The sequence below is a fragment of the Ammospiza caudacuta genome, chromosome 5, assembly GCF_027887145.1.
Source record: "Ammospiza caudacuta isolate bAmmCau1 chromosome 5, bAmmCau1.pri, whole genome shotgun sequence".
NCBI lineage: Eukaryota > Metazoa > Chordata > Aves > Passeriformes > Passerellidae > Ammospiza > Ammospiza caudacuta.
The window spans coordinates 31,235,111-31,252,775 of NC_080597.1; the positions used below are offsets into that span (position 1 = coordinate 31,235,111).

Below are 17,665 nucleotides of genomic sequence, written 5' to 3' on the forward strand. Positions count from 1 at the left end.
GGAAATAAATCAAGAATTGCAAAAACAGTGCAGGGCAAGACAGACATTACTATTTCTCCCTCACTTGGATGTTCCAGTTGCCTGACCAAGACACCTGCTACTTTGCCCACTACTATCCTTACACCTCAACAACCTGCAGGAGCACCTGGTGGCCATCTCTGAAGGCCCAGTGGTGTCTAAGTTCTGCAAGGTTCACATCTTATACTGCTCACTGTGAAACACAGTGTAAGTTTTAACTATCACCACCACTACCCCCCTCCAAAAGTGGCAAGGGCACTGAGCAGAAGGCTGCAATAGTGACAGTGAGGGTGCATCCAGGGGGAACTAAGAATTCCTGGACAACAAAGGGCTTTATGGATTTCATTCTTGGTGACTCAAGTAAAGCTCAACTCCTGCAGGAGTTGTCTTTGTCTTGAAAGCAGGACCTATATTTAATCCAGGTGGTTTGGTTGTGGGAAATCACCTCTGCATTTTAACAGGCCAGGAGTTGTACTTCAAATACAGATCTATTGTGAAGAAATGTTCCCCTTCCACCTGGTATAACTAAAGCATGGTCAAAATGTAATTTTATTTTCTTTCCCTTTAGAATACCCTATTCTCTTTTCCACTATATCTTTGTTAGTTTGATGTCTCTGTGTCCCTTATTGTTTTGGTATTGTTTACATCTTTGCACTGCACCCAAGCCTTTCTGATTGCTTCTTTTGGATAAAGTTTCTTTTCAGAATGAGTTATTTTTATTTCAATATTGTGCAGGTTTTCTTTTAATATATTATCTCATTTCTGGTAATATCTGCAGAGTAAAAGAGTAGAAAAGAACAATGTCTTGTTCTTCAAGACATTTTCAGTGTATTTCTCCCCATGTCCTCTGCAAAAATTTACTTATCCAATTCCTTATTTCTTTCATTTTCTTATTTTCTGGCGTACAGCCACTTTTGAGAATGAAGTTAGGTTTAGAATAGATCCCAGATGTCCTTTTGATAGCAAAGATTGCCAAGTTTGCTGTATGTTTTGCTACAAATGGCTTTGATTTCTTGTGCAGACTTCTACTCACAAAGGCATTGATGGATATAAAATTAAACCTTCTGGTATTAAACTAAACCCTAAACCAGTAAACTAAATCTCTCCAGGTTAACTTGTATAACAAACTAACACAAAAAAAGACTCTTGTGCAGAAAGTCAGCATCGGAATTAATACATTTAATGTTTTTCACCTTGTTACAGCCTGTATTAAATAATGTTCATTTTCTTTCAAATGAATGCTTTGGCCTGTAGATCCCTAACTTATAGGAGACTGATGCTTCAGGCTGCAGACAAAACACTCCTTTCCATATGAAAGACTTGGAGTCCAAAGGACAGTATTTCCACAATGTATTCTTGGACTACTGTGTAAATAACAATCAGGAAAAGGAAGTTTTCCCTACACTCTTTCTTCTCCTGCCTCATTAGTCCAGCTGTAAAAAACATAATAGGCTGTAAGTTTATAGCAATAATAAATTTGATAATGGCTTTCTCTAAGCAATAAACTAAATTTGTGGTATTTCTTACCATTATCTATGCCTGAAGGAACATGAGAAGGCAGTAAAACAGCAAGCAAGGGTAAATTCCAATGTCCTGAATTTTGATGTATTAAACTGGAATTCCAGGTAACTTAGAACTATTCAGATATGCCACAATTTATTGTATCTTCTCTGTATCTCATAAAGAATGACAGAGTAAGTGTTAGAATTGTTACTAAACTGGGCTTTCAAGAGTCACACTATTCAATTAAACACTTTTTAAAATATTGCACATAAACTTTATAATCAAATCTTAATAGGCAGCTCACTGGAAGAAACAAAGCACTGTATCTATGCCAGGTGGCCTTTCTGAGGAGAAAAAAACTGTGGTGATACAGAGCTTGGTCTATTGCATCACTCAAATCAATATGCTGTTTTTTCTGCAGCCTTTCATTTTGAAGATCAATCTAGGCACAGTGAAAGGTGCATTATTTGGTCTGTGTAAACCTTATTTCATTAACCATGGAAGACACTATTCTGATTGCTTTTAGCCAAAGTGGTGAAGTTCAGGATAACTGACAGCAGAGCAAGGATCTGTATGCTGACCAAACAATACACCTATTAAACACGATCAGCTCCTCTGGAGCTGGGATTGAAGGTACTTGGGACAAGAGTTCATATTCAGACTTAGATGTTTATTGTTTCTTATTAGTGTTACAGCCTCATAGCTGTGAGTTCTGCAGTCTTTCTGCAGTCTTTCTGCAGTCAACAAAATAATTAACTATCTCTTGTTATAAGGTCTTTTAAGGTTAAACTATCCAATTAAGAAATGATACCTAGATTATTTTCCTTTTCAACTCAATAACTAATCCTTTGAAGCCCACAATGTGGACTTTTCTGTTTAGTTACAAAATATCACCTAAACTTATGAAGAAGGAAGAAGAAAGTAAAGAACAACCTGTTTCTGCCTTAAAACTTTTGTTTTGTTTCATATTTATTACTATATTTTAAAACTTTAAACTCTAAGTTTTCTATTCTGGGATATTATACACTTCTAACTAACTACACACCTGCAGTTCTAGTGTTATCAATCAATTTTGGAAGCCTTCTCCACATCTTCAGGTTAAATGTAGTGTTCTCTTGTGGGTCTGTGCCTTTCAGCACAGAAAGTTTAAAATCTAGGGTTCCGACACTCCTTCTGTGTAGACTGTGAGATCAGAGGTGCAGGTGATTTTAGAGAGGTGAGCATTGTGTGTTATGAAGATCTGTGGCCATAGCATGGTCATTTATTAGGGAACAAAACCTTTGTACACTTCTCTTTTGGGAAACATTAATAGGTTGGATCTATATCATCAAATTTAAGATGTCCACAGTATAGAAATCAAGATCTGAGCTACACAACTGGTGCTAAAACACAAAGAAATAAAAAGACACGTGCATAAACTTAGATTAAATATTAGGAAGAAATCTTCACTATGAGGGTGAAGACTCACCAGAACAGGTTGGCCAGAGATCTGTTGGTGCTTTATCCCTGGAAGTGCTCAAGGTAGGTTAGGTGGGACTTGGAGCAACCCGGTCTAGTGGAAGGTGTCCCTGCCCATGGCAGGGGATTTGGAACTAAGTGATCCTTAATGTCTCTTTCAACCAGACCACTCTGTGATTCTGTGACGGTTCTGTGATCTTGATGCATCGTCAGAGAACAAGTCAGACGAGCAGCGCAGACCAGAAGTATTCACTTTCCCTGTAGCTTAACCCTGATCATCCAGAAGGCAGTTTTTGTCCCAAGGAAGGTGGCTGTCACCTGTCAGCTTCTGCAGCACAGCTGACTAAGCAGTCCCAGGGTCAGGATGGGGAGGGCACAAGCATTAAGCACAAGGAGTATCATGCTCTGTTCTTTGGTGTCACTTGTACTTTGCCTACATCTAAGCTCATAGGCAAATGTGGCCTCAGATTTAAAGAGCGATTTCACAGGAGGACGTGTGACAGTGGTCACATGGGTCTTAGGATGAGGGAAGAGATGTAGATCTGACTCTATGTTACAGAAGGCTTGATTTATTGTTTTATGATATATATTACATTAAAACTATACTAAAAAGAATAGAAGAAAAAGTTCTCATCAGAAGGCTAGGCTAAGAATAGAAAATAATGAATCAACAAAGGTCTGTGGCTCAGACAGAGAGAGAGACAGCTCTGCCGTGATTGGCCATTAATTCCAAACATCTACACGAGACTAATCACAGATCCACCTGTTGCATTCCACAGCAGCAGATAACCATTGTTTACATTTTGTTTCTGGGGCTTCTCAGCTTCTCAGAAGGGAAAAATCCTAAAGAAGGATTTTTAATGAAAAGATGTCTGCAACAGACAAGGAGACATTTTATTTTTCTGTAACCTATATTTGCTTGTTTTGCTGAGATAAAAAGGGTTGAAGCATGTTTTTCTCCTTGTTTACTTGGTGTTTGTTTATTTCATGCTTGTGATTAACATATTATTACTCAAGAGGTTTCCCACAGACATGCAAAGCAAACTCCTGTGAGTAAACGACTTTTAGAAAGCTTGGGGATGAAATTTAGCCAACAATAATAGTTCCTGTAAATTGTTGCTTCCTGTTGTGACATAAGTACTGTAAATAAACAACAGAAAAAAAGGAAAACTTAGCAGAGGAGGAGATGTTCAGGACTGAACCCCACTTTGGCCACCTAAGAGCCTGAGGCTATGTAAGGCTATGCTTGCTAAGACCTATAAACAGCAGTATACATTGCAAAACTGTTTGTCATGCGAAGCTTCACTAGGTCCTGTTCTGTCATTTTGGTGCTAAAATGCAAGCAAAGACACATTTCATGCAATGAAATTGTATGCATTGCATTCATACATCTTTCAGGCAATGAATAAAGTTCTTTTGCTGGATGTGTACCAGAAGCAAAACATGTCAGGGTGATGCTGTTACTATGTAAAGCAAGTAACAACAGTTTATCAAATCGATCATGATCCCTTCAAGAAACAACTTTTCTTCTTCTCATGATTATGTATGTGCATTTCCCCATGTGGATCTACTTCAGTGACTAAGTTTATTAGATCAAAAGACTTAACAAAATTTCTGTTGTTGATCTTGATGAAAGTTGCTAAAGGCATTTGAAAAAAAGGTGAATAGCAAGGAATATCACAGCTGCAGTAGAATTTTTGACAGAAATTCATGCTGGAGCTGTACGTAGCCCTCAACAACACTTTGCTGATGTTCAGCCTAGAAAAATGTATGGCCTCAAGATGTAAAATAGGAGCACTGTTATTGTTGCCTAGAGAAAGCAAACTGTTATTTGGAAAGAAGTCACATTGATATTTCAATGAGTGATATTCTTTTTATGTACATGCACTTTATAATGCTGACTGCTTTGTTAATGCTCTCATTGGTTCAAGAGGTAGACCAGCATTTCTTGACTTTTGGCATTTTATGACAATAATTTTTTTCAGAAGCCCAAACATGAAAAACAGAGCAGTGGCAATTAATACTACTGAGAAAGCATAGCTGTCCAGTTCCCAGACTAAAAATAAACAAGCCATATTGAGTGGGAAGTGAGCTCCCTGGTCAATATGATATGTTTGTGTCCAGGTTCACAAATATTTTCTGAAAAGAACAGCATAAAGGATTCAGCCTTGAGCAGCTTTCTTACATGTACTCCTTCTGGCATTGTGATTATCATGTTTATTTACAATTATTGGTTTGGGTTATGGGGCTTTTTTAATTTGTAACTCTAATATTCCCCTATGAATCAAAATGTTCACCAAGACACCATAAAGAAAACACCCTAAAACATCAGAAGAACATTTTCACAGCATGGCTAAGAGCAGAAGTCATAAAAGCAAAAATACCCGTATTTTTCATCCCAGGAGCAACATGCTGTGGCTGTTTGGGTTTTTTTCTGACCAGAGACAGATATATGAAAATTGAATTTAATTACTGTAACTTTACATGAACAATTTCGTCACCAAAAGAAAAATACCAGCCTTTACATGTAACTGTTTCCCCATTAGTTATTGAAGTCTTAGCAAGATTCTCCTGTCCCAGCCTGGTGTACACTCCCTGAACAGTCCCTAAAGTGGCTGACTAATAGATAATACCTCTTTGTCAACCAGTCTTTTGGAACTTGTTAGTCATAATAATTCAATCCTATTTTTATTCTTTTTTCAGAAACTCAAGGCACTACTCTGTTTCACAGACTCAAGGCACTGATACTCAACCTAAGATATTTCAAGTACCTGAGCCAGTGAAAGAAAGTAAACATTACAAGTTTGTTTAATTCTTAAAATACCAATAACCCTTTTTTTTTTTCTATAACCTCAAACCTCAGTAAAGAGTATGTTCCACAAAGAGAAGTACAGAGTTCTTTGGCTGGATTTCCTTCAATCTCAGCATTTGGAAGAGCTCTTTTTTCTATAATTTAAACTGTCTTCATGACATTACTACATTATGATTTACTGATTGACAACAATCTCAGTGGAGAAAAAATAAACTCAAGGCAAATTCCAGAGAGGTTAAAAAATATTTTCTCCTATTGGCAGTAGGGTACACGTATTTGTAATAATGTGCTCATTGGGCTAAATATTACTAATGAAATTCAATATCAAGTGTAAAGGCACCTCTTTGCTTAGAATAAAAGGTTTTAACAAATGTTGTAAATATTTGTTGTTTCTCAAGGGACAAACCACCCCATACACTGTCAGACCTGGCTCACCTCACCTGTTGATCATGGACCTCACCCAGTGGTTCTGTGAGGGGAGGTGCTTGCACAGACCATTACAGCTGGAATTGGCCTCTGTGGGACAGGCAGTCCCGGTAAGCAGAGTTCAAGTACAGTTTAAGCACGGTACAGTTGAGTATATTGCAGTGTTATGATCAGTAAGAGCTTGCCTGCCAAAGAGGAGATTAATAAAGAATGTCCCTTTAAATGTTTTTGCAGGCTTGGCAGCTCCTCCCCCAGCTGCAGATTTCATTCCTAGATATTGTGTACAGTAACCAAGGGGTGAAATGTAACAGATCACATTCTTCTAGGCTTTCCCGGAATGGGCGTTGCTTAGAGGAAGTTTAACAAACAAATAAATAAATAAATATCCCAGCTCTTCTTTTTTTTTTTTTTTTCTGTGTTTCTGTGTTTTATAGCCAGACTGGAGTATTACCCCACAGAATCATATGTGGGATAAGGTGTAGTAGTTTACTTTTAAAACTGAAGGGTAAAAAATTTTGCAAAGTCCCAGTTCATCTCATACTTTCCTTAATAATAATAACATTACTAAACTGCTGAGTGTTTGCTTTAACTGCACAATGAGAAATGAGAAATCAAGAACTGCAGAGCAGTTAATTCCACTTTAAAACCACATAAATCTTCCTAATGCATGCAAAAATTATGTCCATTTCAGGAAACAATTCCAGGAAGCAAGAGTCACACAGGAATTTAGCAGAAGCTGGCTCCTGGAACATGCTCTTCTTTCCCACCCACAGAAAACAGGACCCAGCAGCCCAAACACTCCATCCAGTCTCTCCTACCTCCAGGCACACACAGCTAGAAGCCCTGCTCTCTTTCTCCTCCCCCTTCCCATTCCTTCTCCATGGGACATGCTGATGATCATTCCCTGCTCACATCATCCCCATGAGACTTGTCCTTCCCAGCCACTCCATCATCAGACTTGGGCATTGGAAGCCCAAGAGGCAGGCAGAGCACACCTGTAAAACATCTCCAGGAAGGGGAATGGAAAGGCAAACTGCATCCTGCCCAGCCTTCAGGCACAGTCTTCCCTGCCCAAACACCTGGAAGGAGCAGGCAGGGGAACTGCCTGCTAGAGAGGCAGCCAAAGGTGTGGAAGGAAGCCCCCAGAGTCAGAAGGTCAGTTGGGACCAAAGGCAAGTCTTGAGTCAGATTTGGACTGGACTTCTCCCTTTTGGCAGCTATGGCATCCCAGGAGGCATTAAAAGCAGCAGAGACTGAGACCCTGCTGGGGAGGAGACATGGGACTCCTCAGGGAACACTGAAAAATGCTTCTGCCACAGGGGCACAATCAGGCAACCAGCTCTGGCCAGTGAGATGCCACACTCCAAGAGCAACATTCCCAAATGGCGTATTTTAAACATTTAAACTTTTTCAACATCACCTCCTAAGGGTACAGAAGTCAGTAATTCCAAAATTTTGGAAGTCAAGCAGGGAAACAATCACTCCAGGGAGAAATGCTCTGCATGGCAGAGCAGACCCGACCCAGTGTGGCAGTCATCCTGATTACCCCAGCAAACAGGACCCCAGTGTGAAAGCAAGGATATTTTTGAAGGAGCTGCTTGTGCCTTCTACCCATGGCAGTGAAACAGCAGCTTCACTTGTGGTGCTGAGATCAGCTAAGGAGCTGGTTGATCACCACATCAAAATTATATACCCTTTTTCTCCCTGAATGACAGAAAAATTAATCCTGTTCCCAAAGGGCAAGACCCCTCCCTCTTGGGAGCACAAACACACCCCTGCCAAAGAGTTTTATTTCACTGGAACAGAGGTCTTGCCTCAGAAGTCTCTTATCCCTCAGTTTCCCAGCCATCAGCCCCACTGCTAGAAGATGGCCATGTTCAGCCCCAAGGCTTCCTTCTCCCCTTTCAGCTCAGCAGCTCTGGACTGCTGGACTTCATTTGCTGCAAGATTTCTGTCCCCACCCACCAGAACCCCTGCCTAAGCCACCCGTGAGCTGAACTCCTTGATGCAGACCCCTGTCCCTCTCCATGCTGAGTTATCCCACACACAGAGGCACATTGGAAGGCAACCCCCCACCACCACTTGCATGCCTCTGTTCACTGAGCTTCTCTTAGGACTTCCCCCTGTATTTCTTTCCACTTACTTTGTGCTCTTGGATGTGAGTGCCTGTATTACAGGCTCACAACATGTGTACCACATGGACATTTCTAGATCATGCCTAAGCATGGAATTATGATGTGAAAATCAGCTTCATGGTGTGAAAAATGCCAATTGCTTGTTTTTTAAATTTTTAAAAGTTTAATAGTAATAAAATGGTTATAAAAATAGTAATACAATTAGAGTAGTAATAATTTGGACAATTTGAATTAGGACAATATGACACAATAGAGACAAAGAGTTATGGATATCCGGGTAGCTTTTTCTGGGCAGCACGAGCCCGGAAAAGGACCCCTGTTAACAAAGGATTAACCCTTAAAAGCAATAGCCTGTTGCATATTCATACACCTCATACATGATGCATAAATTCCATTCAAACACAGGATTCTGTCTGGTCATTGTCAACTTCTTCCTCTGAATCCTAACAGCACCTTCAAGGCGGGAAGAAGTTCATTTCTTCTGCTGAGAGGGCAATAAATTCCCTTTCTCTGAAAGATTTAGGTGTCCTGTGGCTGCTATCTCGCTGTGAGTCCTTTCTTTAAAAAAAAAAAAAAGTATCCAAAATAGCATAGTTTCTATTTTAACATTTTTTATAACCTAAAACTGTATTTAGCACACTGCTTAAGAGAATTAACACAGCATTACTTTCTAACACAACACATATAATATTCTTTTTAATACTTGCAAAAAGCCAATCATAAAATACGCATCTTTCACAATGGCTAGGTGTCCCACATGCATCAAGCCCCAGCACACAGAGGAGGGCTAACCCCACCACAAAGACTGCGGGTAGGACTAACAGCTCCAGACCGGCCCAGGAGGACTAAAGGCAGGAGAGTTGTGTCCCTTCCATGACTGGAGGTGTCAGTGGCTCCCTGAAGCAGCAGGCACCTTGGCACCTTGCTCTGTGCCTGCATAAGCGGCTGCGGGCAGGGAGCTGCGGCCACGCCGTGTCTGGGAAGCACCGGGACGGAGGGGGGGAGGGAACCGTGTCCAAAGTGCACGAAGGGCAGTGCTGAGGTACTGACATCCGTGCTGGGACGGTCAGTCACCTCTAAAGAAGTGTCCAAACAAAACTAAACAAATTAATCAAAGCCCTCACGGACACCCAAGCTACTCTACGAGCACGGCAATCTGGGTGAGCTTAGCCCGGTCAGGTTTTCGCGCTGGTTAGCTCAGCAGGGAGAAGGAAAGGAAACTCAAGCCCGAGCCTGGCGCAGGTTGTGGAGCTGGGCTTGGCTTGTTTTCTTGGTCAGAGGCAGCTGACTCTGTATCGGGAAACAGCACTGCCCTCAGAACCGAAAGAGAAAGCAGAGATAGCGATCTTCACGTCACAAAAACAGGCTGGGGACAGCCCGCGGCCAGCGCAGCTCCGCCAGCAGCCGCAGAACCGCTTGCGTCCTATCCCGGCACCACAGCCCTCTGCAGCGTGATCCAGCTCCGCTCCCACCCACATGGGCAGCCCGTAAGTATCCTGCACTGAGACCCCGCTTTCTAATGTCACTGGCACTGGGTAGGACTGCCAGAAGTGGTGTTGCAGGGTGCAGATGTCTTGGAGGGTCCTTCCCCTGCTTTAAGACTCTTTAAAGGCAGTTCCCTCACAGTCTGTCCCATTTGCTGCTGGTTGGTTTCTGTGTACCAGCCATCCTTAGCTTGTCATGGCCTTTCTTCACCCACGGTTTCTCCGCAGCTTATCCTCCCTGAGGGGGAAACACGATCCGGATAGCTGGGGTGGGGAGGTGGGGAAGGGACAGGACAGATGTCTTGATGGAAGAGTGTCATGTCCAAAGCATGACGCTTTCCCATTACTCTTGTACAGCATTTCTTCCCTCAGCAGCCAGGGAGAGGGGAGACAGGAAAGTCAAACAGTCTGGGGGGCTCTACAGTGCCAAAGGAAATGCCCATTCCCTCGCCTCTTTGCACTCAGCCCCATTGCAGCGGCATCCAGCGGCTCACAGAGATGCCTGTCCCTGCACAGATCCTGTGCCAGGGCTGTGTGCCTTCCTGTCCCCTTGCCCAGGTGGTGCCAGGGCTGTGTGCCCTCCTGTCCCCTTGCCCAGGGGCTCCGCCAGCTCCTTGCCAGAGGAAGGCACAGCCCCCGCCTGGCAAGGGTGCCCACTGCCTGTGAGCAGCAGAGGGAAGGCAGTCCCAAAAGCACAGAGGCTGCCTAGGAGCCTTATCTCCCACGCAGAGACCCCAGGGAGCTCCTGAGCCATTCCCACGGGGCCTGTCTCTGCCGGGAGACTGAGACACAGAGCTCTGCTATGGTGAAACTCAGTGCTTCCATCAATGCCAGTCCAGGAACAAGGACGCTGACTCCAGGCTGGGGCTCGCTGTGCCTTGTTCAGGTTCCCCTTTCTTGCACCTTTGAGGAAGAGCCACAGAATTTCCCATCCAAAGGCACAGACACCTCCTTAGAGGCAGTGAGACTGTCTGGGAAAACCCAAGCTGTACGCTGGGTGAGAGCTCTTTCCTGTTTGTCTCTCGCTTCTCAGCCAGGCTGCTGCTAAACCTGCCTCAGTGATGAACTGCAGAGCTCACCAATGTCCTATCTGTGTGCTAGGTCTCAGCCTTCACTGCCTCCAGGCCAGTTCTCCATCCAGCTGGCACAGGGCCATCCCAGGCATGTTTCTGGTCCTATCAGTCACACATAGGGACAGGGATTTACCTACTGGGGAGGCAGCAGGAGGCAAAGATGCCAGCAATTTAACCAAGAAGAGAGGGACATCGTTGGGAAAATATGTCCTTACACACATGAGCCTCAAAGCAGAGGAGAGGGCAGAGGTACCATGGGCTTTGCCCAGGTCCCCATGCATGCAGAGATCACGCAGCAGCACAGGGTCTCTGAGGTGGCTGTCCTCCACCCCTGCCATATGTTACCATAAACCTGATGGGAATTTAATTCTCTGTCCCCTCTCTAGTAAACATGTGCAACTAGGACAAATTTTGATAACTTGTACATTTTATGAATACCAAGGGAGTGAGCATGAGATGACTGAACAAAAAGCCACCTTTCTACAAGCCTGTCTTCCCTAGGAAACTGGTCTAAAGAAATACAACAGCAAGGGTTGGTGGGTGGGCAGGCAGGGCCAAGAGTCAGCTGGGCTGCAGAAATCCCTGTAGACCTGGTCAGGCAGCCAAGAGCTCCCTCCAAGTGCAGCTTGTTCTTCCTCTCAGGGTAAGGCAGGGCAGCAGGAAGAACAATGAATGGTGTGAGCCCTTGCAGGACAGGGAGAGGAAGAGCAGCAATGCCTGGGTGCAGGAGACCATGTGTGAGACAAACCAAGCAACAACACTAGGGGAAAGAGAAACCACGGTGAATTACATTTCACCAGAGGTCTCATTTTGCAGCACATCCTGTGCCCAAGCACAGATATTTTCCTGGTTGCTTGTGTCTTCATTGCAGGTTCAGAAAAATGGGCATCCTCCATGTGAGCTTCCAGTCTCTCCAGAAGCCTTTTGAGAAGAAGCCCTCCAAGGGAGGCTACAAGAAGTGAGGGAAAAGCGACCAGGAGAAGTGGACAGGTTGGTATCTGATGCTGTGAGCCCCTTCCATGCTGTGTGTGTGCTTCTCTTGGGAGAAATTTGGGACTGAGAAGCTTCATCTCTGTGCTCATTAAACAGAGGTGCCCCACGTCCAAGTTTCCAGGGAGAGATGAGGAGTGCGAGGGGAATGCTGAAGGGTCTCTAGTCAGCAGCACCACCACCAGGCACTGAGTACAGATTTATTAGAGTCTCTTCTGGCACTCTAAAAACTCACAGGCTGTACCAAATTCATAATCACCTTTGGGTGATGGTCTAGGAGGATATCCAGGTTATCACAGACTCACAGACTATTCTGAACAGGAAGGGACCCAGAGTCCAATTCTTAAGTAAATAATATACCACTGGGTAATAGGCAGTGGAAGGGGACAGTAGGGCCAATGTGAACTTCTTAAAGGAAAGTGGTAAATTATTCTCAGCAGCTGAAGCTTGTCAGAGGGAGGAAGAGTTAATTGCAAAGCCTCAAGCCCAAGGCTGGGCTTGAAGCCAAGGTCCCTTGAGTCCTGTGTTTGTGCCTCTCTGCAGACCTGGCTGGAGAGTGCTTCAATGCCTGCAGGCAGTGACAGCCTTTCCTGATGCCACTTCCCTGTTTTTCAGCGTGAAGCAGAAGCCTGCAGGACGGCACCAGAGGACAGTACACATTCCGGGGAGAAGAGCAGAGGGAGGCTTTGCCAATCAGGCTGAGAGAGGAGCAAGGTGGATGGCAATCACAGGTGTGTCTCAGTAGCACCCATCTCCCAATGGCTGCAGGAGGATCCAGGGTGCCCCTCTGAGCTTGGCACCTGCCTGTCTGGGTAGGGCACTGCTCCCCAGGCAACCGAGACAGAGGAGCACCATGTCCACCAGCCTCAGTGGGTAGCAGAGCTCCAGGTGGAAATGCTGGAAATGGCCACCCATTTCACACCCATATCAATGGCACTGGGTGTTCCAGAGCTATAGGACAAGGGCAAGGAGACAAGGGGAGCCCTGCAGTTCAGCTCCTGTCACATCTGCACCTTACTCAGTAGTCCAAAGATCAAAAGGGATGTCCTTGTCTGATAAAAGCTGAAAGAAAGGCATTATCCCAGAATAGCTCTTATCATGCTTCTTACCAGACAGCAGTTTTTCTCTCCTCCCATCCCTGCTGTTTGCTGACAAATGCCTCTTTTCCAGTGAGATCATGATGCAAAGGGCATGTGTGGAGCAGAGTCATACTCTCTCCCAGTACTGGTCCACACATGGGTCACACCTTTGCTGTGACCAGAAGTGCAGCAAATGCACCCCCCTCACAGTGCAGTAACACATGTGCAGCACAGTCCTAGGCAGGACTGAGACACTCCTGTTCTGTTTGCAAGGGGAGTCCCCAGACCCCAGCCATAAGGCTCAGAGCCCATCTTGGGAAGGGTGCCATAAGAGGCAACGACTGAGGGGTCCCCCCTTCATGTTTTGCAACAGGCATCCCCACAGCAGCTCTTACCATGATAGCAAGAAAGCATGCAGGCACCAGGATGGGTGTGCTGCCACAGTGGTGTGCCAAGAACCTGCTGCCCGTGCTGGCTTTACTGGAGGCTGTTGGGACCCTGGCCCTGATGTGCTACGCTCTGCTGTACGAGGCCGGGAACCTGGTGAACCTCCCTGACAAATGCATTGGCTTCTACAACTTCTGCCTGTGGAATGGTACAGCTGGGCAGCTGCAGTGCCTGGACACCCAGCATCTGCAGGCAATGGGCATCAGCCCACTACAACTGGGACTAGCCAGGGTTTGTGTGTATACCTGCCTGGTCTTCATCCTCTTCCACATCCCTTTTGTTTTAAATGTGAATTCCACATTTAAAGGGCAGGGAGAGGGATGGAAGATGATTCGCATCATACTCTTCATCAAGATGATAATCCTGTCTGGAGGCCTGGGTATGTTTCTTTTGCAAACCTCACACTGGATTCATCCCTCTGATTTCACTGGAGGCTTCCTGGCACTGCTTGGGACTCAGGCTCTGCTACTGCTCCAGATTCTCACTGTCACTGTGTACCTCAGCTGGGCCAAGCACACACATATGTGTGAAAACCTCTTAACTGAGGAGGCCCTGCCCACTAAGATCTGACAGTGAAGAAGATGCAAGAGCTATTGGTAACATGATTTAAAATTGTAATCCATATACAGCTTTACTCCCTAGCAAAAATCTGATTCCCAGTCCAAAGGCTTGTGTCCAGCCATGCTCTGGCACATTGCTGTGTGCAGCATTCCTGCATCAACCTGGCAGCAGATGACAGCCACAGCACAGAAGCTTCCCAGGTACAACAGTGTGTAACACCCCTCAGTTTGGGGCACAGCATCAGTGACAGCACTTCTGGCCCCAAAGAGCAGTGAAGGTAGCAGAACCAGCTACCAGTGGGCACAGCCCTCTGTTCATACCTAGTCTAAGTAAAAAAAGTTGCTAGTACCTCACAGTGTGTGATTAAATCTGTAATTAACTAACAAAATGCTTTGAATACATTTGACCCTACCATATAAAAAAGGGAGTTTGAAAACAGGATCTGTACCTTATGTTTAACTAGGAACTAACAAATGTTCAGGAAAATGTAACCAAGTAGGTAATTTCTTCATAACTAGACAGGATACATATCACTTAAAATAAACAGCCAATCAACAACCAACCTTCAAGGCTGTGATGATACTTCTGTATCGTCCATCTAGGACGATACAGAAGTAACACCAGAAAGAAGCAGGTTTGTAGTTTGAAAACAAGATAACAGACTGAGCATGCACCAAGTAAGCATGCAATAAAAGGACAAGTGAAGAAGACGATTCAACGACCAGCAAAACCCCTACAAGGGGTAGTAATAACCCCTACAGGACACTAGATGGCAGAAAAGACTGAGACGGTTAACTCCAATTCATATAATCATTTTTCAAAACCGGAGTTTTATGTTATTGATTTTTCTGTGTAGTGAATATGTAACAGCTTTGTAAGTACATGCTGCATTAATTCATCCAGTGGCTGGGAGAATTTATGTAAATAAAGAATGCCAGCTTAACAGTGATATTCTTTGCAGCTGAGTGAATTTTCTTCAAGGGACATGAGGGTCTGTTTTCTCTTGCTTCAGCCTTGGTGTGGATGAGGCTGGTGATGCTGATTTGACCAATTCTTCATTTCAATACATGCTCTCACAGCTGGCCTCATGTTGTTTGTTTGTCCTTTTTTTTTGATTAGGAAGAGGACACTGAGCCATCTTCATCCCTTCCCAGACCCCCATGCACACTGCCACAGGGTCAGCCCCCTCAGGGCAGTTCCAGCCACTGCCAGTCTGCTCCCGTTCATGTTCCTCAGCATTGGAAAGACAGCTGCAGTCTGGAGGCAAACTCAGCACCAGGCCCAATGGGAACAGCCTGCCAGGCCCCGCTGCAGCTGTGACTGAGGGACCACAAGGACAAGGGAGCCTCATGGCTGAACCATGACCATGTAGCTCTGCCAGCAAAGGTCTTGCAGGTCAGCAGCTCCCTGCTTGCCTCCATGCCCAACACCAACCCACCAAAGGGATCCTCACAGAAACCCGAACGTCTTCTTTTATCTGTCCATGCTCTGAAATGTGAAACAGAATCAAACACATCCTAATCTGGAGCCAAATCCCACTGAGCCCAGCACAGAGTGGGAGAACTGAGTACCTCCTTCCTTTCCCCCTGGCCTTCCTGGGTATCCTACCAGCTACACAGGGCACCGACACAGCAGATGGATGCACAGCCCCCTCCAGGCCCTCCTCCCTCCGTTCCCAGGGCCGCGGGAGGAGACACCCTCCCCATTGTGCCCTCTTCTCCTGGGAAGTCAGAGATGTTAGCTGAAAAAGATCTCCCTGACGTATTTCAGGACATCGTCCTCAGAGTTCTCCCCGCCTGTCCCCTCTGCTTCAGCACCAGCAGCAGGAGGGGATGGAAGTGCCGGACCGCGGTCACTGCCTCCATCCGTGCTGCCCGTGCTTCCAGGAACCTCCTGTGGTGTTGGCGGGATCTCCTGCTCCTCTTCGCTCCCGGACCGGGCCTTCTCCTCACCTTCCTCGCTCTGTAGATTCTGACCGGAGGGAAAACAACAAGGGCCGGCCGTGCATGACTTCACGCCGGGAGCACCCAAGGAGCAGGAGGGCAGCCCACCATGCCCGTGAGCCACGCCTCGCCAGGCCCCAGGCCCGCGGTTCTGCCTTGCAAAGGCAGCAGCGCCGCTGGGACAGAGAGGAGAGGCCGGGAAAGCCATGCGGCACCGGCACGCCTCCGGCCCGCCCGGAGAGGGCCGCCAGGGAGCCGCGGGCAACAGCGCTCCCTGCCCGGCCTCCGGAGCCCTGCCGCCCCCACCCCCAGAGGTCCCGGCTCACCTCGGCCAGGACCGCCAGGGCCACCTCCAGCAGCTCCGCCTCGTTCATGCAGTACAGCGCCGCGGGCCTGGGCAATGCACAGGGGACGCTCAGCGCGGGCAGCGCTGGGCTCGCCCTCCCGCCCGCCGCCCCGGCCTCTTCCCCGCCCCAGCGGCGCTACCTGCGCCCCGCCGCCGCCCGCCGCCGCCCGGCGCTGGGGGACGGGGCCGCCGCCGCCGCCCGCTCGTCCCCCGCCGCCCCCATCCAGGCCGGGAGCTGCCGCCGCCGAGCCCCAGCCGCCATGCCCACGCGGGGCGGTGCCGCCGGGGCGCCTTCCGCCGTCACACCGGGGCTGCTTCCCGCCCGACAGGGACACAGGGCAGCTGGAAAAGGAGCCCCAGACCGCCGTAAAACCCAAGTCACGACAGAGCCCCGTGTTTGATCAGGCAGGCAGGCAATATCGCGTTCCTCGATACTCCGTCAAGGAGCAAACACGGCTCTGGGCCAGCTGCGGAGCAGACGGGGCGTTGGGAACGAGGCGTGCAGCCTCCGAGCCCCGGGGCAGCCTGGCGGGCCGGGCCCGGCGCCGCTCCGAGCTCTCGGTTACGGTGCCGCCGTGCGGCCCGGGAACTCTCGGTTATGGTGCCGCCCCGGAGCGCTCGGTTACGGTGCCGCCGTGCGGCCGCGGAGCGCTCGGTTACGGCGCCGCCCTGAGCGCGCCGCCACCGCCGGGGCGCCCTCTGTGGGCCCGGGCGCGCAGGGCAGCAGCGCTCCGCCGGAGCGGCGGGGACTTGTGCCGGGAAGCGAGGAGAGGGGAGCCTGAGCCAAGGATGGGGTAAAAGCCCCTCTGGGAATACAGCATGTTGAGCATTGTTCTAGCAAAACATGTTCATTCCTTCCCTCCAGGTTTCTGGCACAGTACCAATTTTGTGCTAATGCACTATCATTTTGCATAGCAGCCTTGGACTGGCACATGTTTTTATACTTTCTTTCCCTGTTTGGGGGGTTTGTGTTGCTCATAGTCCTACTTATGAAGCAAACCTGAGAGTAGTCTCTATCCAGAAACCTCAACTGATCCTCCGTGAGGGCTGGAAGATAACATCTGTAAGAAAGTAACATCCATGGTAGCGTTCAGGACCGGATTAAAGGGGGCTTTGGACAACATGGTCTAGTGGAAGGTGGCTGTGCTCATGGCAGCGTTGGAACTAGAAGAGCTTTAAGTCCCTTGCAACCCAGACCATTCTGTAATTTTGTAATTCTAAATTCTAAAACCCCTATGCAATGTAGTCAGCACTGCAGGGCTTGGAATACAGCCACAATCTTTCTTGGCCTTTTGAGAGGCAAACAAAGGCTCCTATTTGAGAGCTCTCTAAACTCCCAGACTAACCCTGGGAATTCCTGAAGCCAGTTCGAATTCAGCACTGGATTTGA

At 47.0% G+C, this 17,665-nt stretch overlaps 2 protein-coding genes across 3 annotated transcripts; one reads left to right on the forward strand and one right to left on the reverse strand.

Annotated features, from left to right (window-relative positions):
* The first annotated feature begins 9,508 nt into the window (after positions 1-9,508).
* Positions 9,509-14,935, forward strand: TMEM140 (transmembrane protein 140). 2 transcript variants are annotated; one of them, XM_058805095.1, is made up of 4 exons: positions 9,514-9,839; positions 11,781-11,899; positions 12,515-12,630; positions 13,352-14,935. In XM_058805095.1, the coding sequence occupies exons 3-4, from the start codon at positions 12,618-12,620 to the stop codon at positions 13,993-13,995; spliced, it is 657 nt and encodes a 218-aa protein (XP_058661078.1). In that variant the 5' UTR covers positions 9,514-9,839; positions 11,781-11,899; positions 12,515-12,617; the 3' UTR covers positions 13,996-14,935. The 2 variants fall into 2 exon arrangements, with proteins under 2 accessions (XP_058661079.1, XP_058661078.1); XM_058805096.1 differs by lacking the exon at positions 12,515-12,630 and having other exon boundaries at positions 9,509-9,839.
* Positions 14,254-16,537, reverse strand: CYREN (cell cycle regulator of NHEJ). Its single transcript, XM_058805097.1, has 3 exons — positions 16,416-16,537; positions 16,256-16,322; positions 14,254-15,957 (listed from the first exon to the last, which is right to left on the reverse strand). Exons 1-3 carry the CDS (start codon positions 16,535-16,537, stop codon positions 15,724-15,726), a joined length of 423 nt encoding a protein of 140 aa, XP_058661080.1. The 3' UTR covers positions 14,254-15,723.
* Positions 16,538-17,665: the final 1,128 nt, after the last annotated feature.

Bases quoted from the DNA above. Each gene is read 5' to 3' on its own strand.
- CYREN (XM_058805097.1), bottom strand. From the start codon at position 16,537: ATGGCGGCTGGGGCTCGGCGGCGGCAGCTCCCGGCCTGGATGGGGGCG. The intron at 16,323-16,415 runs GTAGCGCCGCTG...TGCATTGCCCAG, and splicing joins CGGGCGGCGGCGGGGCGCAG to GCCCGCGGCGCTGTACTGCA. The intron at 15,958-16,255 runs GTGAGCCGGGAC...CCCTCCGGTCAG, and splicing joins CCCTGGCGGTCCTGGCCGAG to AATCTACAGAGCGAGGAAGG.